This window comes from Protopterus annectens, chromosome 8.part0 (assembly GCF_019279795.1).
Source record: "Protopterus annectens isolate FY-2018-M chromosome 8.part0, PAN1.0, whole genome shotgun sequence".
Lineage (NCBI taxonomy): Eukaryota > Metazoa > Chordata > Ceratodontiformes > Protopteridae > Protopterus > Protopterus annectens.
This window is the reverse complement of record NC_056741.1, coordinates 1,889,279,036-1,889,300,561: the sequence shown is the minus strand read 5'-3', so window position 1 is coordinate 1,889,300,561 and position 21,526 is coordinate 1,889,279,036. Positions and strand designations below refer to the sequence as shown.

The following is a 21,526-nucleotide window of genomic DNA, read 5'->3' as shown; positions in this document are numbered from 1 at the left end:
TATTATGTTCTTATATTTTGTCTATTGATCCTATCTTGCAGGATATACTTGCTTACTGATTGGTACTCGGACTGAGTGGTGAAGGAGCTGATAGAGCTCCCCCTAATTTGGTGTGTGATGCTATCGCGGTGTGTACTGAAATATCACTTGCGCTTGTAACCATGGAATTAAAAGGAAAGTTACAAACATGCCGCGTTTGAGATATTAGATTAGGAAATCCTAACAGTTGTCTACTACAGTGGGCTTCTTTCCAAATCATCTGATTTGTTGACAATCACATCAATTATATTTATGAGGTAGTTATGATAGAATAACAGGGCATTAATAAAAATCTTCAGTTACCTCCTTACATCATGACCTGTACAGGCTCCATCTTTTGCTTTGTAGTAGTTTGGAACTAATTTAGTTTCTATGAGCTGCTAATTGAGATTTCCTTGGAAGACATGTTAATGTACATTTTTAATTAAATTAGTAAGACATGGGCATATTATTTTTTTCTTATTCTTGTTCTCCAGAGCAAATGACATCTCTGCTGGCAGAAATGTGTGTAACTGATGTTTATTGTTATATTATTGCTGTATACTTACACATATACAGATCATAAATATTTATCATTTTTTGGGAAGCAAAACAGAACCATTAAGCTGTACTTTTGATCGTTATTTCTAAGAAAATACTTCGGTTTTGCGTTGTGTAAATTAACCCTTGTTTTTGATTTCTTTTAATAGGTTAGTAGTTGGATTGAGGATGTGGGTAGTAAGCATCTTACAAGAAATGAACAGGACGATTCTTTGGAACAGTTACTTTGCACACACAAGAGTTTCATGGATTTTAGTATGGTTGCTAACGTATGTATTGAATTTTTGTATATTTGTACTAATAATATGTTTTCTTTTTTTCTTTGGGTCATTGTTTGTAAATTAATCTTAACTCTTTAAAGGAAAATCCCACCCTCCAATATTAGTTAACCGTATCCATAAGTTTTTTTTTTCCTATAATATCATCTAGATGTTGTTTATAGCTCAGAAATCTTCAGTATCTCTCATTGCTTTAATTTCCACTGGATTTCTTGACACCGGTCATGAAAATACCACCTCTGTTCCTACTCATTTCTCACATTGTTTTTAAAAAGGTTTGTCTCTAGCTGCATGACCTAGACTGGACAGCAGAGATTCTCTCTTACTAACTGTTGGTCACTGTGCAGTGTTACAGCCCAAGACTCTTGTTTTACTGAGAATAAAAAAAAAGTATAAACTGCTAAATGGAACTCTCTTTTTTAGGAGGTAGTTGTTGGAAGAATCTTTTTATGTTGAACAGGGGTGAATTTTACCAGAGCATTAAAAAAATATAAATACTCTCATTGTTTTGGGTATTAAGACATTACTTGTATCCATTTTAACTACAAAATTAAGCACTATATCACAACTATAGGCAGCTGACACTTGCTTTACTTACTCTTTGAAGTGGTATATTTCAGTCACTAGTGAATGACCTGAGGTGTGACCACTTTGGGACCTTATAAACTTAAGAGAGAGAGAGAGAGTATTAGGAACATGTCTCCACTCCACCCAAGATGACTGTCCAGTGGTTCATTGGTAGTTACTCGGCATGCATCCCATATACCATCAATGAACATGATTCAAATTCCCAAATGCCCCAAAGCACTGTTTGGTTAAGTGACTTGCTCTAGGTCACACAGTATGAAAATGAAGGCTGAAGGAATCAAACCTTGTACCATACACAGGAAGTCGTTAGTTAGCTAATCAGTAGTCTTAATCCTCTGTGCTAACTGCCAGAGTGGCTCCTGCACTTGAACCCGATTGGTCCATTTATTCTCCCCTGGGGCAAGACCTGGGCCCATTCTTTTCCTGGTCAGGGTGAGTGCTTAGTAGTGTCCCCTTCATTCCTTGACTGGTCCAGGAGTCTAATCAGCCCATTTATTCCCCTCAGAGATGAGAGTTAGGTGTTAAAGAGCAGGCCAGTCTGTGACTGCATGACCTCAGAACCTAACTCCCAACACTGTCTGTGACTTCTACAATTACTTGTTGACAGGAGTGACACATAAGTTATACCATCCATGCTCCACACAAAAAACAAAAGCATCAGTGATGCAAGCTAAGTCAGCAATCCTACCAGTCCTAAAACAAACTGCAGCCCCCTTCCCAGTTTAGGCACACCCATCGTGCACACAGCAGCTCTGTTAGATCACCTAGGTCTTAGTCAGTGTTTTATCTCTTGATGCCAACGAAACTGTGTAGGACATGGAGCCTTTCAGGGACTGCACCTTTTAAATATTTGAGAATCCTGTTTTTCACTATTTGTATTAAAAAATGTAAATTGTCTAAGAAGTGATTTTATCACATTAAAGAAAGCAGAAATAAGTTGAAAAGAGGTACTAACGTGGCATTCATTTACCATCTAAAAAGCCAGTGACTCATAGCACTATTATTGTAAATAAATGGAATGAAAAAAATCATTTTGATGTCTAGGCCTTGTTATATTATGGGGACCCAAATTCCATTCTTTGAGTAGGGCAAACAGACTGAAAAACAAAATCAGACATGACCCACACATTCAGGGTGCCAGCTAGAGAAAGGAAGAAGAGAGTGAGAAGTATCAGTCCTATCCTGACTAGGTGGCATTGTAGTAGCAGCATTTGTTGAAAGCCAGGAGTGAGTCTCACACATGCAAATTCCCAAGTCATGTGTAGAGATATATATTTGAGTTGAGGCATTACATCCTGGTATAGTACTGAAGCAACTAGGGTTGCTGACTCATGGCATTTAGTTCTCCAGTTCAGCTCTTGACTGGGATGCCTTTTGTGTTGTGTTTATGACTCCTTCCTTTTGTCTGTTTTTCTAAAGTCTCTGGTTTCTTCCTTCATGCCAAAGACATGACAGCTAGGTGAGTTGACATGACTCAGAGCTGTCCCAGGTAACTGCGGTGTGAGTGTGTATGTGCTTCCTGTGGTGGACTGGTGTCCCATTTAGGGCGCATTTCTTGCCTTATGCCCGTTGCTTGCAATATAGGCTGTGATTTCCCCAAATTCCGGACTGGGTAATGTGGGAAAAGGACCGAAAGATTGATGACATCACATTACTCATCATTTTATAAAACTTAATTCCATCACCTGACTTACTGCATTATACTAGGGGAGAAAAAGCAAGTAATAGTTGCTTTGATACTGTCTACACTGTGTCAAAATAGTTACCCCGATCACTGATGTCCTTGTGCATACTACAGCTTGAAATCATGGGTGAGTGGGGGATGGAAGTGAACAATTTGAACCGTGACACCAAGGTTTAACAATCTCACACCCTTTTGGGTGCAGAAGATATTTGAATGCCAGGTACAAGTAGCACTATTGTTAAAGAAAAACAAAAGACTTGTTAACCTCTTCATGGTCTGTTGCGTCAAGGCAGTAGTAGGGATCAGAACTATGCCATTCCCTTTCATTTTGTTGTTTGCCTGCTTCCTATCCCCCCCAACAGACATATTGATATTTTGTCATTGTAATTTGATGGCTGTTATTTACCACTGCATGTAAACTATTGCATTGTTTTTATATCTCTGAATAGGCAATTACACTTACTAAGTATATGTAGTATTTTGTAGATAATATTTTCCTGTCTAAATGCACTCTGTAAGTGGTCAGGCAAAATTTACTGTTTCGAAACACTTATCCACGTAGTTTTCAGGCTATGCTAATGTTAGCTACACTAAGTACCTCATTAAAAAGCTTAATGAAGTTCAGTTGGTTTTGAAAGCAAAACTACTCCAGCATTCTTTAAAAAGTGCCCTTATATGGGCCGTGTTTGATATAACAGCCTCGTCTATTCTACCTTTAAAACACAAAAAGTAATACTTAATTTTATGTATTTATTTGTTATTTATTTTTCATTTGTTTACCGAGGTAGTACATTAATCACAGCTGACCATTTAAAGATAATTACCAGATGAAGTAATTCACAAAAGAAGAAAATGAAACAGTAAGCCATACATATCAAAAAAGAAAACGGAAAGTAATGGTATATAACAAAAAACTGCACAGTAACAGTTAATAGCTGTAGCAACAATTATGAGAGAAATGCACGTCAGCAAGGTGTTTTGCCCTACTCCACCACCATCTTTTTGTGCCAGAAAAGTTGTAATGCCTCTCCCATTAGCATTAACTGGTAGCTGCTGCTAGAGCACTCCTCATGTGCTGTGTTCACAGTAACTGTAACAGTCAAAGGCCATTCTTGATGGGTCATGTAGTTAGGTTTGTTTGCTCCATCAGTCAGCATTTTGCATCACATTTCCAGAATTTTCCATGCTGACAGATGGATATGCATATACATGAAGTTGTGCCATGCATTGACTAAGAGTGCCTTTTGAGAAAACACCTGCCTAGGAAAATTTCTTCATTTATAAGACACCCATAAAAGCTAACTTGATGTTTACAGATTTGGAAACATATGCAGACAGTAATCTGGCTTTTGGCCAAATTATAAGTAAGGGTGTGGCATCCAGGTCCAAGGAAGTTATAGTACCGATCTATTCGTCCCTTATCAGACCCATCATTGAGTATAATGCCACCCTTTGACATGTAGCTGACTAGGCATAAGCAATAGTTGGTATGTCCACAAAGATTCCTCACCAAGAGAATCCAGTGTATTAACACACTGTCCTACACAGATCGCCTTAGAGCCCTGTCTGTGTACTCTGTCTCCTACAGGTTGCTGAGAGGCAATCTGTGCTTGGCATGTAAAGCATCCTTTGATCCAGCCCTGATGGAGATTTTTCACATTTGCAAAATAAGCAGTTCTAGAAGCATTAGATCCAGGGATTTGATCTTTGCTTGTGACCTAAATAGAACATGCTGGCGAGACAGATATTTGACTCAAAGGATCCCCGTGCTGTGAAATAGGCTCCCTATTCATGTAAAGCAGTGTCCATCCATAACCCTATTCAAATGTAATGTTGACCATTGGATGGGAAATCAAAAAGTTAGCTCTGGGCTGGCCACCATGTCTCTCATACACAGAAGCTGACAATAAACTTTCCCTAACTAACATTGGATGGGTAATCATAAATTCATCCCCAGGCTGGCCGTCATTTCTCTTATAGACCAAGGCCAACAGTAAACATTCCCTAACCAACATACCTCTTCCACACATAACTTTTTAGCAACCTCCTAACATATCCTTCTTAAAAAACATACCCCTCCATTAAGATGCACATGTTACCAGGAGATGCACTTAGGTTGGGTTGTGTGGCTAGGTTTGTAAAGGCCCTAATGGTCTTTAGCTTAGTACATATGTATGAACCTGTGCAAGCAACATTTGTGTCCACCAATCTTTATTGACATTTGCATGATTTGGATCTCAACCCTTGCTGCTGCTGGTGAAGATTTCCTGCATTCCCATGCCCTTATTTATCTATTTATTTCTTTGACATTTGAATGTATTTTTGATGCTGAAATTTTCTGAAATTCAAGTTATGGATGGAAGGATGTTGTCTCAGGACTAGTTGGAGGATCCATGTCTTTGACCAAGAGGTAGCGTGCCAATGTCTGACACTTCAGTGGAAGAGCTGACCTTATTCTTAATCTGTCTAAATTAAAGTTCATAGTCACAATGGCCTCCTTGTTTTCCATTTAGTGGGGAGTCTCCCTGACTTGCAGGTTGTTAGTTCCTTTTATGGTCCTATGTGTAGAAAAACAGGATTGTGTGAGTTCTTCGGGCTTTGGAGGGAAAAGGAGAGGTTTCTTGGCCCAGAATAAGAGTGATGTAATCTTTTTCCTTGTACGGTCAATATAAACTAAAACAAAGAGTGAGAAGGTCACACAGAAAAAAACAATCAGTAAAAACTAAATGAAAACTCCACCCAAGCTAGAACTTGCACTGAGTAACCTCTCAAACCTCCTGTATCAGTGGCACATGGGATATATGCAAATGACCCTTATGAACATCAGGCGTTTCAGCTATGTGGCAATTCTGAATGCCCATAACTTTTTTCAAGTTGTTTTAATGGACAGTTTGAGGCCAATAAAGCCAAACCCCACTAACTGTGGACATGCATATTTCAGCCTTGTTATGACTTCATCAACACAGCAAAAGTATGAGTGTTTGACTAAGCATAAGAAACACAGGACTGTTATACCCAGCTGATGTCCATTGCCATTAGGGTGACTGCAAAATATCCCAACTAGCAAACTGAAGTAAAGAATGAGAAGGTCACACAGAAAAAACAATCAGCAAAAAACTAAATGAAAACTTCAGCCAAGCTAGAACTTCCACTGAGTGACCTCTCAAAAATCCTGAATCAGAGGCACGTGGGATATATGCAAATGACACTTATGAACAGTCAGGTGCTTCAGCTATATGGTGATTCTGAACGCCTGTGACTTTTTTTTTAAGTTGTTTTAATGGACACTTAGAGCCCAATAAAGCCAAACCCCACTAGCTGTAGATATGCATATTTTGGCCTTGTTATGACCTCATCAGCACAGCACACGCAGAGTGTTTGACTAAGCATAAGAAACACAGGGCTGTCCATTCAATTTCTAATGCTTCCATGAAGGTGATCTCACATGCAGCTGAAGGTACCTCTCAGGCTGCCAATTCAGGCATTGCTATAAGGAGACATGCCTGGATTCAACTTTGCAGAACCTTTTAAGATGTCTTTCATCAATGCCTCCTTTGATGGCATATCCGTATTTGGTCTGTCTGTTAAAGAGACACTTACCTGCAGCAAACAAGAAGGGAAGACTCTGTGTGCTGTGGGAATGAAGTTTTCTACCCCTCAATGAACCTTTTCTAGGAGTTAGAGGCAGTAAGAAAATGTGTTTCTGCAAATCTCAGAGGCTTTTCCAAGATCTACATGGGGGAGCTCCTCCAGGGGCAGAGGAGGCAGTTCCAGTGGTAGACATCAACCCAGAGGCAGAGGAGGCCCCCAAAATCAGGGTTTCTGTGATTTCTTTCCAGACAGACCCCTCCAGTGCTCCTGAAGTGCTGCTTGACTGTCGACTTCTGGAGGCAGTTGGGGGACTATTTTCCTTGCACCCAGATGCCTGGGGAAATATAACAGAAGATTCATGGATACTAGGTATCCAGAGTTATTCCATTCCATTTTTCCAACTTCCTGTTTGTTAAAGAAAGAAGCTTCCCGACATTGCACCCAGTCGGAGGAAAGCTGCAGCACAAGAAATTCAAAATCTGCTAGAAAAAAATGAGTCATCAAAGAGGCCTCACCAGACCAAATAGGATGCAGAACTTGCACTTCTTTTTAGTGCCCAGAAAGACAGGGGACCTCAGACCAATTATGGATCTGAGTGAATTGAATCAGTACATAAAAGCCAAAGTTCTGAATGGTCAGGGTTCAGTCCATTCTGCCATTTCTTCACAAGGACAATTGGATGTGCTCCATAGATTTACAGGATGCGTACTGTCACATCAAAATAGATAGGTGCTCCAGAAGACATTTGTGCTTTCGGCTGGGAGCCAGTCATTACCAATTCAGAACCCCCCCCCCTTTGGATTTACCACAGCTCCCAGTGTGTTTGCCACATGTTTAGCAGTTGTGGCTGCTCATCTGAGACTGAAAGGATTCAGAGTGTTTCCATATCTGACTGACTGGTTGCTCACTGCCCCCTCCATGCATCTCCTTCAACAATCCGGGGACTGTTTGTGCCAGATTTGCTAGTCATTGGGTATAACAGTAAATTATGCCAAATCAAAGCTGACACCAATTCAGAGACTGGAGTTTATTGTTGTACAGCTGAACACAAGAATGCAAATTCTATCATTGACAACTCATTGCATAAACATGCTCAGATCTCAGGTTCACCAAATTCTTTCCCAGCTATCTCCTCCAGCCAGATTCATTCTTCAAGCAGTGGGATTTATGACAGTAGCCATAGTATTAGTTCCCTTACCATGATAGTATATGTGTGTTCTTCAGTGGACTCTAGCTGTTCAATGGTCTATTCTTCAATAACCCCTATCTTTTCTGGTCAGACATAGTCCAGTTTGCAAATACCACATCCAGTGGTGGATCCAGTTGAATGACATTTATCTAGGCTGATCCCTTTCTTTTACTGTCTCCAATGGCCACATTGACTATGGATGTCTGCCAACTGGGGTGGGAGAGGCATTTTTTGGGAAGGACAGTCCAGGGTACGTGGCTCCCCCAAGAGACCAGTTTGCATATCAATGTTCTGGAGATCAGAGCAGTCATATTAGCTTTGCAGGCATTTTGAGATGTTGTTCCTGTAGGAACTATTGCAGTTTAGACCAAAAACATGTCTGTTGTCTGGTGCATTAGCAGACAAGGGGGAACCCGATCTTACCCTCTTTGCAGATAGGCCATGAGAGTGTGGCAATGGGTTATTTCATCAAACCACTTTCTGGTTGCAGTGCACATACCTGGGTAAACCAACATGTTAGTGGACAAATAAGCAAGTCCATTTTGATGCCACACTAGTGGTCTCTCAATCTGTAGTGGAAGAAATTTATCTTTGGGGCCAACCTTGCTGCGACCTCTTTGCTCCTCCCCCCAAGCAAAAAGTTCAACAGGTATTTTGCCCTGATCCCCCTCAAGGGGAGTCATTGAGAGATGCTGTAGTCCATGTTTGGCCATCAGGCCTCCTCTGTGTGTATGCTCCACTTTTCTTGATTCCCAAATGTCTACAGAAAGCACCCTGGTTGAAGAGCTCAATAACCCTCATTGCCCCCTATTGGCCTCAACAGGTGTGGTTCCCCTTCCATTGGTCTCATCTTCTTTATTCTTCATGGAAACTGGAACCCTTTCCAGATCTCCTCTCACACATTTCAAGGATGAGCCATCCCAACATCAAGGCCCTCAAAACTATCCACATGATTTCTCCACCTCCAGTGATGGTCAGACAGCCCAGGCTTTCTTCCCCAGTATGTAGCATAATAGCATTATATTATCCTCATAAAAAGATTCTACCAAGAAGGTTTACAAGAGTAAGTAGAAGAGATTCTCCCTTAGGGTATTGAAAAATGATGTTGACCCAGTTTCTGCTATCGTTGAATTTTTGACTTTTCTCTTTAAAAAAGGAGCTAGTTTTTCTACAATTAAATTGCAGTTGGCTACCATTTCTAATTTTCATACAGGAGAAAGAAAATTATTCCTTGGCCCCTTCCAAGTTATGTAAAGCATTTCTTAAAGGAATTTTTCTCCTCAGGCCATCAATAAAGGATCCTTCACCTCCCTGGGATCTGACAGTAGTGCTACAAGGCCTAACTCAAAAACCTTTTGAACCTTCAGCAAAAAATGACCTATAGTTTATTTCATGGAAAACAGTCTTCGTAGTAGCTATTACTTCTGCAAGAAGAATTTCTGAACTCCAGGCTGTTTCTTCAAAGACTCCCTACATTGTTATTCTTAAAGACTGGGCTTCTTTACAAACTAACCCTTCTTTTAAACCTAAAGTAGCTTCTGAATCAAACATTAACCAATCCATTCATTTACTGGTCTTCTTTCAATATTTTTCAAGTAAAGGAAAATACATGTTACATCTTCTAGATGTGCACAGACAGTTAAGTTTTTATCTACATATAACAAAAACAGTTCAGAAAATCAGATCACCTGTTTGTTCCCTTCTCACCTAAATGGCTGGGTTATCCAGCTTCTAAAGTTAGTCTAGCTAAATGGATCACAGATTGCATTTCTTGGATCTGTTCTCAGGAAGGCATTTTCCTGCCTGAACCACCCAATACCTAATCAGCTAGATCCTCATCTGCGTTTTGGTCAGGAGCATCTGTTAATATTTTGTGCAGCAGCCACATGGTCCCATGAACATACTTTTGTTATTCATTAAAAATTTTATCTACTGTCCTGAAGTAGAACTGCTTTAGGCTTGGCAGTACTCCAGAATATCCTTCCATGAAGGACACCTAAGGTCAACATAGCTGGGGACTCTGTCCCATGTGTTGAGGAAGAATGAAAAGGGCAACATCAGATTTATAAGATATGTACTCACCATAACTTGGCATCTGTATTGCCCATTTTCATTCTTCCTCAACTTCCCTCCCTCCCATCCATTCTCTTTCCTTAAATCTTCTGGAGAAACAAGTTGGGTTATTTATTGAAACTTATATTTCTGGGTTTGAGCCCTGTTCTCTCAGCTGTTCCCTTTTCTGTCTGTTACAGGGACTTTATGGCAAGAAACTCGATTTGAGGTATTGAGGATAGACAATGGCATTATGAGTAGAGGGAGGAGCTTGAGAGTTGGCTCAAAGTGTAAAGTATGTGGCTGAGTCGGATCCAACCCCATTTGTTGAGGAAGAATGAAAATGGTCAACATAAATGTCTAGTTATGGTGGGTACATAACTTATAAAATTTTTTGATGTCCACAGACAGCTTGGGTTCTGTCTGCATAGAACTAAAGATTTCAGGAAGTTGGACCAGTTGTATCTTGCATTACCCAAAGCTAATCTGGGATATGGTATTTTCAAGGTCACTCTGTCATGGTGTCTCTCGATTTGTGTTGTATTTGCTTATGACAAAATGGGGCTCTCATTAACCAAGAAACCATCAACTCATTTGACAAGAGCAGTGACAATTTCTACAGATTTTCAACATAACTTTCCAGTTGATGAGATTTGTGCTGCTGCCATCTGGTCCATACTTTGTATCTCACTAAAAGTTGGGTGTACAATCCAGATCTTGTACCTCTTTTGGCTGTGCTGTTCTCATGAATATCTTTCCTTATTGGCACCCAGACAAATTAGTAGCTAGGGAATCTTTCCCAACAGTTGAATCAGATGAAAATGAATAACATAATATGTGAAAGTTATTTACTCACCATTATAATAGATACGTGTTGTCCTATTTTCGTTTAGTTCAACATACCTCCCTCCTTCCCCCTTACAAATTGGCACCTCCTATACGTTGAGGTACAGATGGTATTCTAGAGGAGTCTTGCTAACATACACCTTAGCAGGTCGGTACCTTTTTATTTACATGGAATCCCTCCTTTTTTTGTATTGAACATAATCTTTAATTGGTTTGCGATATTGGAATCATATAACCTTATATTAGCAAACTTAGTCTGAGGTCATTTGATGAAGGAAGGGGAATTATTGGTAGGGGAGGAGTCAGAGCACTGGAACTGAAGGTTTAAATGTGCCAAATCCCAACAGTTGAACCAGATGAAAATAGGGCAGCATTGCTCTATCATTATGGTGAGTTCATAACTTTAGTTTTATGGACTTCCTGCTGTAGAGGTCATTAAAAAGTGTGATGAGAGAGGAAAGCTGATTCAAGGGACTTCTCAGAATTTTCAGTCCTCTTTCTCCATGTTTGCCAAGAGATTCAATACTTCCTCCACAACTTTCTTTAAAAAGCAGAATAAACCGTCCCTGCAAGCTGCTGGTAAGCAGATGTTTAAAAAAGATATGGTAGAGAAGTTCATAATATAGCAGGAACCCCACAAAACAAAGGATAGTCTAATAAATCTGAATGACTGTATCAAAGATTTCTAACCCAACTCCGTACCTTGGCAGTCCTTTAATCCTTGCAGAAAGCCTGAACCTCCATTTCTCTCTCTTTGGCAGTAGTTTCAAACAAATGGGCTCGGAGAGTAATCCATCAAAGTTACAGATGGCAGTGGGACTCTCTTTCTCCTTTTTGGAGATTCCTCCTCATTTGCCAGACCAGTCTCTTCTTTTCCCGCCTGTCATTTAGCATATGCTTGCTCAGGGGGTGATAGAAGATGTCCCCCCTCCTCATTTATGGGAAGGGTTGTATTCCAAGATGTTCTTGGTGCCATAGAAAGAAGATTCCTTGATACCAGTTCTGCATCTTTCCTTTCTGAATCTGTTTGTAGTAGCACCCAGTCTCAAAATGCTGTCTTTTCACAACTTTTTATCCTTTATTCCCCATTTCAGTTTTCTGGTGACCTTAGACTTAAAAGATGCATATCATCATATTTCTATATAGCCAGATTTCAGATATTTCTTAAGGCTTTATATGTCTGAATTACATTATCAGTACTCTGCAACATCCTTTGGTCTATCTACTGCATCAGTGATATTCACAAACTGTCTGGCTTTCGTATTAGCAGACTGCAAGTTAGTCACATGTTTCCACATTTAGATGACTTGCTTATCTTTGCAGAGTCTTTTTTCAAAGTGGCAGGAATCTCTCCTTTGGGTACAGAATCTCCTATACAGGCTGGGATTCAATGAGAAAGGGCAGAAATCTTGTCTGACTCATTCTTAGAGGATTGCTTTTCCTGGTGTATCTCCTGGACACCTCAGGTTCAAAAGGGCTTTTCATAAACAGGAAAAATAGATCTGTATTTACATCTGTTCCTGGGTTTCTCCACTCAAACTACCATCACAGCAAGGGCATTATAGGTTCAAGGGTGTTTGCTAGGCTAACAACCACAAGGGCGTTTTTAAGCCTAGCCATGCATCCCACATCTCTGACAAGTTCTGATACTTTTGATAAGTGTAAGCATGGGCCTGGGAAATGAACCATTTACTGGTTACCTGTGTCCATTAGAGACATAGGTGCCAAACCAGGGATGAATTTCCGGTTTCCCATCCAATTGTCCAAGTTGCACTTGAAATGGGTTAGGGAGGCACTCTGCTTCACATGGATGGGGAGCTTGTTCCATAGACAGGGTAGTCTCTGGGATACATACCTATCTCTTCAACAGGTCCTATTTGTATCACAGGCAAGGTTTAAGTCTTTAGAATGGGTAATTCTGGTGCTGTTTGTTTTGTGGATATGCAGGAGGTCCATCAGAATGGGGTCTGACAATGCCCTGTATGCCAGGCATAGATCTCCCCTCAGAAGTCTGTAGGAGACAGAATACAGGGATAGGGACTTGAGGCAGTCTGCATAGGACGTATTACTTATGCCCTGTGTTCTTTAGTGAAGACCCTCTGTGGACGTTTCCGTTGTTGGATTTGCCTGGTTAGGTACATACCAAAGGGGGCATTGTACTCAATAAGCGGTCTGATGAATACAGTGAAAAAATGACTTCCTTGAACTTAGATGCCATACTTTTGTTTTATTTGTTGGGCAACATAGAATGATTTCCTCACCACTGTAGACACTTGATGATCAAAGGCTAGATTTCTATCTGTGTGTGTCCCTAAGTCCCTAACTACTGGATCAACTCTAAGGGGTTTGTTTTCACTATGATAGTTACCAGGGATGGATGACTTACCAAAGGATACTATTATGCATTTCTTGGCATTTAGTTTTAGTCCACCAGTTGTTTGTCTGTGTCTGCCCCTCCTGGAGAACATTTGTGTCCATATGAGATTCAGTGACAGCTCCGAATTTGCAATCATCTGCAAATTTAGTCAGCCAGAGACCATTGACATTGGCCTTGACTTCTGAGAAGTAAATGCCAAAAAGAAGCGGTCCAATAATTGATCCCTGAGAGACTGAGGATTCCTCAGCATTCAAGGTCTCATGGCATTTATGATACTCAAGATACCTCTTGCAAGACTCCACATGAGAAAAATCCAGTGGTACCTGTAATCTCTATGATCTCAGTATCAACATCCCCTGATATTTAAGATTGCAGTTTTAGGATTCATGAAAAGGGTGATGTTATGCTAGAGACAACAAATTTCTCAGAATCCAGCTCTCTCATTCTCTGTCCCTCAGACTTTGCTTGGGATGCATAGTCTATGGAAATAAAAGTGCAAGGACTTTGGAACAAGAAAGACAGACCAAAACACATAAAATATTAAAGAGAAGTTAGCTGTTACAGATGTTCTTAATTCTCTCAGCCATCTGTAATCCCTGGGACCTTCAAGTGTTTACAGACAGTACTGCAGTAATTTGTAAATAGCAAGCAAGGGGGGGAAACAGATGATCCAGTGTTGTCTATTTTGTCCAGTTCAACATTTTGGTTGTCAAATCCGGTCAGATCCAAACTCATCACCTTCTTCTAGAGCTGTGGACCCAAGGCTGTCTCTTTCTGTACCCATAGTTCCCTTTTCTCCAATACTTTACCTCAGATCTCATTTTCCACCCGAATCTTCTAGACATATGTACAAGAGCTCTGCTTTTCACAGTACGTGAAAATGTTTTTGTTTTTTTTCTTGGAACAGTAGAAAGTTTTGTTCTTCCCTTTTAAGATGCTTAGTGTAGACTAGATAATATAGCTGTGTAGTTATAGCTTTAGATAATTTTAGGATAGTTGTAATGTTGGTTTTCTTGGATATGTCTTTTTTCTAGATAGTGTTGTGTGCTACTTCTTGTCTGTAAGGTTTGTGGGGGTGACTGTTTCATAGATAAGCATAGTGTGTGCTAAGTATTAGAATTTAATTGTTGTTTATTACAAAATTTTCTGATGTCAGACAAACCTCAAGGGTTTAAAAAGTGCTTGGCCTGTGGACACAAAATTCCTCCTCAAGACCTACACTGTCTTTGTATTTATTGCTTAGGTGCTGCCAACCTACAAGCTGACTGTGGTATTTGTGATGCTTTTGGGACCTGGGCTATTCAAATTTTAAAAAGATTGCCCCCCCCCCCCCCCACCACCACCACCACCAGGGTTTTCATCTTCTTCCTCTGTAACAATGTCTTCTACTCATTAGGCCAGCTTCAGCTTTCCTACGCAGTAAAACAGGAAAAAAAGAAAGAAAAGGAAAGAGGTAAGTCTAAAGAGGAACAAAGTGAAGGAGAGAAATCTACAGAAAAGAGATCTGAAGAAAGAAAATTGGAGAAGTGATATGATAAATCAAGGAAAAGGTGCCTGTATCCAACTGATCCTTCAGGTCTAGCATCCTAAAACACCAAGGAAGTCAGAGCCACCATCTGGTCAGATCCATACTTCCTCTCGATGTAGATTCACAGCAGAGCTAGTGAGTCCTTGGCTTCATTCATCTGTCTTACAAGAAGGTTGATTTTTCCATACTCTCTTTGGTGGCATCATCATCGAGGTCCGCCTGCTCTACCAAAAGCTGTATTGAAATGGAGATCGACAGTATGATGAGGAAATTCTTAAGGACATGAATTCAACTGTGAGTCCAACTGGTGCCATCCTCCAGGCGAGCTCCAGGTAGAGGCCCGTCAACCTATTTCCCTTTTTCTCCATTACTGGTTCACTCTTCAAATCCAGTTCCCATGCGTCTGAGCCCATTCGTGCGCACCTCAGATGGATCTGAAAGTTCAGGGAACTGTGGCATCGGCTACATCCCTTACATTCTCGACTCTGATTCTTTCAGATCACAATGAGTCCCATTGCCAAAATGTCTGTGTTGGGTTTCTGGTGGAGGAGTTGATTCAGAAATTTTTGGGCCCGTCTCTTTCTCTCAGGGCTTTGGCACTCAATAGCTCAGTCCTAAGATTGTCCTCTGAGCCAATCTTGACTGGACTTCGAAAAGTTCCTGAGACTTTGGATAGAAGGAACATATCCTCAGTTCTGCTTGTATCATTGTCTTTTGAAGCTGTTGAAAGGGTCTTAGCTGGACCAAGAAGGCAGGTGCAGACCTTGAGTTCTGATCCGTCTCACATGCCAGTGGATCCTGTGATTTATTCCTCTCATTCTGATCGATGTGGACTGTCAGTTCCTGTAAGCTTGGAGTGTACTGAACACTCTTGAGTTCCCAGTCTAATTCAGACCTGTTATCAGAGGCATCCCAGGAACAAGCTTCTGTTAAACAGATGTGCGTAAGGAAGCACCTAGACTCCTCTCTTGTATTTGTTACTGAAGAGGCAGATTTGGATGAAGGTGAAGGGTCCCCTAGATCCCATCCTGGAAGATGTCATATTTGGTCACATCATAAAATTGATGATTCCAAGGGGGGTGGTCCACCGAAAACCCTTCCCCAGACAACTCTGTGATCCTTGAAACTTTTGGTACTGGCTCATCTGTGTCCTGTATGGCTCAGCAGGCATGGAAGGACCCTGACATACTAGAACTCATCTTGAAAAAGCCTGAGCCTAACAGGATTCTAATAGCACCAAAAGACAGGACACATTGGACTAAAGGACCATCAGTAGATGCTGTGGTAGTAGCAGCAACTACAAAAAGGAACTGTGAGTCAAAGGCATTGGACAAATGAGGGAAATGGACTTGTGTTTAGTGACTTTTGCACTCAGAGTATTAAATTACTTTGCACATATGACTCATTTTCAGAGGGACCTGATCAAGGTTATTTCCAAGTCACTCTCAGGTAACTTATCACTGGATGTTCAAAAAAAACAGTAGACACCCAAATGTCTGCCCTACAATTTACGTCTAATGTAGCCATGTGCCTCCTTTCTAATGCAGCAAATAGTACAGCTAGAACAGCTGGCACAGGATGGATGCATTTCTGCAATTTCCTGGAAAACTTCAAGACATCTTTTAGTAATGCCCCATTTGATGGCTCCATCCTGTTTGGGCCAAAAGTTAAAGAAATGCTTACTAGGAGTGAGCAGGATGGTAAGATCCTGTCTGCCATAGGAATCTGTTTTCCACCCCTCAGAGGTCGTATTCCAGGATCCAAAGGAGTTGTAAGATGTGGTTCAGAAAATCACAGGATTATCACCAAGACACTCCTGGAGACAGACCACACCTAAGACAGATGAGGAGGTAACTTAAATGGGCGTTTCCCCAGAGGAAGAGGTGGACTGCACAATCAATAGTTCTTGTAGCCGCTTCACTGAGAAAACCTATCAGTGCTCCTGAAGGGGTACCCAACTGCCATACATTAGAGATAGTAGGTGACACTTAGACTTACATCCACAAGCCTGGCAGAACATTAAATTGGATTCTTGGGTGCTAAGGATAATCAACCCACAGAATGAACCACCTATGCAGCAGGTGCACTGATTCAAAAAACAGGAAACTCAGACACAAAACGTCCAGCACCAGATGAGTGAAAATAATAGAATTTTATTGTGGCTACTCCAGCAAATGGTGTTTTAAAATCCCATGTAGTACGAGCAAAGCGGTTTCGGCAAGGATATGCCTTCCTCAGTGCAATAACAAAAGCTGAAATCACATACTGTAATTAAATAATTACACCCTCAAAAAACAAGCTTGTCATTGGATAATTAAAATTGCTCATTTAAGCCAGGTTTAAACAACCCCCCCCCCCCCCCAATCTAATGATCCAGCTGGATTCTTTTTTATTTGAAATAGTATGCCAACCTGTCTTAGACAACCTGTTGCCTCTAACTCGATCAATTATAATAAATTTAAACTGAGCAGTGGTATGAGTCATAGTATGTTTGTATAAAGAATTAGACATCCTTTTATTCCTAATGTCACTGAGATGTTCCACATCTAAGGTGTATGACGTTCAGTGTTTTAGTAACTGTAGCACTGATTGGGTCATATATTTAGCTACTTGTCCTTGTTCCACTTTTTATGTGGGGCAGACATCTAGGTCACTGAGGATCCAGATATCTGAACATCTCAGTGACATTAGGAATAAAAGGATGTCTAATTCTTTATGCAAACATACTATGACTCATACCACTGCTCAGTTTAAATTTATTATAATTGATCGGGTTACAGGCAACAGGTTGTACAAGACAGGTTGGCATACCATTTTAAATAAAAAATACAGTCGGATCATTAGATTGGGGGGGGGGGGGCTTGTTTAAACCTGCCTTAAATGAGCAATTTTAATTATCCAATGACAAGCTTGTTTTTTGAGGGTGTGATTATTTCATTATAGCATGTGATTTCAGCTTTTGTTATTGCACTGAGGAAGGCATATCCTTGCCGAAACTGGTTTGCTTGTACTATATGGTGTTTTAACACACCATTTGCTGGAGTTGCCACAATAAAATGCTACGGATAATCACCAGAGGCTACACCATTCCCTTTTTGTACCCTCCAGAAAAAAGGCTAAAAGTTCCCAATGTTCCACCAAGTCTGTTGGAATTTCTAGCAACAGAGGTTTCAAAGTTTCTAGAAAAAAAAGTCATGCAACAGGTCCCCCCAGACCAATTAAGATCCAGAGTCTGTTCCAGGTTCTTTTTTGTTCCAAAGAAGACAGAGGACCTCAGGCCAATTTTTGACCTCAGCCACCTCATTCAGTTTGTGAGATAGACAAAGCTTTGGATGGTCACAGTACAGCCCACATTACCTATGTTGAGGAAGGATGATTGATGCTCTGTCGTTCTGCAGGACACCCACTGTTGTATAAAGATACAGATGCAGTCCAGGAGATTTCTCAGTTTCCAGCTGAGAGCGAATCATTTTCATTTCAGAGCACTGCCCTTTTATTCACCAAGGTTATGACAATGGTAGCAGCTTACCTCTGACTGCAAGGTATCCAGATCTTCCCATATCAAGATGACTGGATCTTAACTGCTACTTCTAGGGATCTGCTGGTACAACAACAGGCACTGCTACTCTGTCTTACAGATCTACTAGGGATCACAGTAAGTCAGGCAAAAAGCCAGCTGTCTCCCAAGCAACAGATTGAGTTTATAGGATATCATATCAACACAGTTCTTCAAATTGCCAAACTGTCAGCCTCCAGTTTACTGTCCTTACGAATAATGGCCTCTCAGGTAGTTCAACATCCTTTTCCCCAAGCAAGATTGATTCTCCATCTTTTAGAGTTGATGGCCTCAACCTGATCATTATCTCTACTTGCAAGATACCACATGAGAGTGTTAAATTGACTCTGTCAGTCCAGTGGTCACAGCACCTACATTCCCTCCATGCCAAAATTCACCTCACACAAATTTACAGAGATAATATCAAATGGCGGATAACCTCTCCATCAGTGACAGTAGGGACACTCTTTTACCCACTGATCCTCCAAGTCACAGAGACCACGTACAATTCCCTTTTAGGGTGGCAGAAGCATTTCAAGGGGAAGACAGTTCAAGGTTCTTGGTCACCTGTAGAGGGCAAACTTCACATCAATATCTTGGAGATGAGTGGTCCTCCTAACATTGCAGTCTTTGTAGGACTACCTCCCCAAGGGAGTGATATCCATCCATACAAACAATAGGTTAGTGGTCTGATACATCAAGGAGGAAGACAATCATACCCCCTTTGCTGGGAGTCCTTGAGAGTATGGCACTAGGCAATGTCTTCCCATCATTTTCTGATAGTACCACACATACCCAAGACATGCAATGTGCTTGCTGACAAGTTGAATAAGTCAGTCCTATTGCCTCACAGGTGGTATGACAACCAGACAGTGGCAGTGGAAATTTCAGACAGTTGGGCCAACTTTGCAACTTTGTTGCAACCTCTTTGCCTCATACCTGAACAACAAATGCAGGAGTTACTTCGCCCTATTCCTGCCATAGGGACAGCCACCGAGAGATGTTGTAGTCCACAAATGGCCCTGGGTTTCCACTATGCCTTTCCTGTCTATTGTGCTTGACAAAATTCATTCAGAAAGCCAAGATGCAAGACCAGATTGATCCTCATTGCTCCATTCTGGCCCCTGCAGGTTTGGTTCCCCTTCCCTTGGCCTCATTTAATACACCAACCTTGGGTGTTGAATCCCAGCTCAGATCTTCTGAGTTAACCATTTGGGTTGTCTTTACTGAATATACAAGCCCTAAAGTTGACTGCATGGTTTCTCCAGTTTTGATGATAGCCAGAGATGCATGGCTTTCCTCATTGGTGGTTCACGTTATTTCTTCTTCTAAAAAAATGATCAGTAAAGAGATTTATCAAAGTAAGTGTGAAAGATTTTCTACCTGGCAATCTTCGAAGGGACTGGATCCATTTTTCACTCCTCTCCCATCAATTTTGTGTTTTCTATCAGAATTTTTTCATCAAGGGTTTAGGTTTTCTACTATTAAAATGCAAACGGCTGCCATTTCAAATTTTTACAATGGGCATATTGACTCTTCCATTGGCTTTCTTAAAATCTCCAAAGCTTTTCAGAATGGAACATTCCTGCTAAGACCACCTATTATGAATCCATTACCCCCATGGGATGTCACAGTCATGCCTCAGGCCTTAACTCAGAAATCCTTAAAACTAGTAGACTCAGTAGATCTTGAGTAATCTCTTGGAAGATCATTTTTTCAGATTGCAGTTATATCCGCTAGAAGGAGTTCTGAATTACAAGCACTATGATGCAAACCACTTTATCTAATTTTCCGTAAAGAAAGACATGAGAACATATTTTTCTTTTCTACCAAAGGTGACATCCAAAGCAAATTTGAATCAGTTTAATGATTTGCCAGTCTTTTTCCCAAGTTCTCAAAAGGGAATATCTGCTACACACACTAGATGTTCACAGACAGCTCAGATTCTACTTAAACCATATCAAACATATAAGAAGTCATATCAACTGTTTGTATACTTTTCTAAAGTAAAAGTGGGAAAAATATATCAAAAGTCAAAATTTCTTAATGACTGTTGAACTGCATTTCCTTTGTGCATAAACCCTGTATTCCTACACATGAAACCAAAAGCCCATTCCACAAGAGCAATAGCTACCTCTACGGTATTCATGAAGAGAGTTCCCATTGATGGCATGTGTGCAATAGCAACATGGTCCATGGTTCACATCTTCATATCTCATTACAAATTGGATGTGCATGTTCATCCTTTGATTACACTGTTCTCATGAATGCCATTCCTTGATTCCACTCAAGTGTCTTTTTGGCAGCTTGGGAATCTGTCCCATACAATGAATCAGATTAAAATAGTGATTGGATACAAAAGTTATGTACTCACTATAATGATAGATCCGCATTGTCTCATTTTCATCTGTGTCATCATCCCTCCCTCCTTTCCCCTTCCAAGATTGTCACTGACAGCTTCTGGTGTTCAGACAGACCTCACCTAAAATCTTTTCTGTTCAAAATGTTCCTTTGATTCTTACTGTGGTATTAAAAGCCCTATCATCTCTGACATCTACAGGTTTCTGCTGTTACAAGAATAAATGTATAATTTAGGTAAAGTTAGCAAACTTGATATTTGGTAACTTAGTGGAGAGGTGGGGATTATGGGTAAGGGGTGAGAGTCTCGGATGATCTTCCAAGAATTGCTCCAGGTTGAAAGAACCCCTCAAATAGACCTGTTTGCCTCTGTTCCCAATAATCATTTGGTAAAATTCTGCTCCAGGACTCCATGCAAGTAGGCCTAGAAACACCCATTTTCTTTTCCTTGGACAGGAATAATTATGTAAGGTTTTCCAACCTTTCCACTAATACCAAGATCATTCTGAAGATACAGAAGGTCTTCCTTAAGATTATTTTGGTGACTCCTTTCTGGCACAGCAGTGGTTCTGTCTTCTTTTGGAAATGACCAGGGGCAATTCACAGACGGTATTTACTCACACAAGATCAGGAGTGTTTGATACATCCCGACCCCAAACAGCTACAACTGACTGCCTGGATGGCAGCTTTTTAATACCTTTTTTGGCATCTATTTTTTCTGAGGGAAAAGTAACAGGTATTATAGAGGCAGGAATGCTGCTACAAGAAAATCATTTCTTAGCACACAGAAAAGGTTTTCAGTTTGGTGTCAAGAAAAGAGCCAGCACGCTAGTGTTTCTCTGGTTCTACAGTATTTATGCGAATTACAGTCCTATTTTTACTGGTTTTACTAGTCTTTTA

The 21,526-nt window shown here is 40.6% G+C and overlaps 1 protein-coding gene across 1 annotated transcript in view; it reads left to right on the top strand.

Annotated features, from left to right (window-relative positions):
- Window positions 1-21,526, top strand: part of PLEKHG4 (pleckstrin homology and RhoGEF domain containing G4) — a 3,374,045-nt gene that overhangs the window by 1,983,510 nt on the left and 1,369,009 nt on the right. Inside the window, exon 12 of the mRNA XM_044079537.1 lies at window positions 729-848. Coding sequence (XP_043935472.1) covers window positions 729-848 — 120 coding nt within the window. The remainder of the gene's footprint in view (window positions 1-728; window positions 849-21,526) is intronic.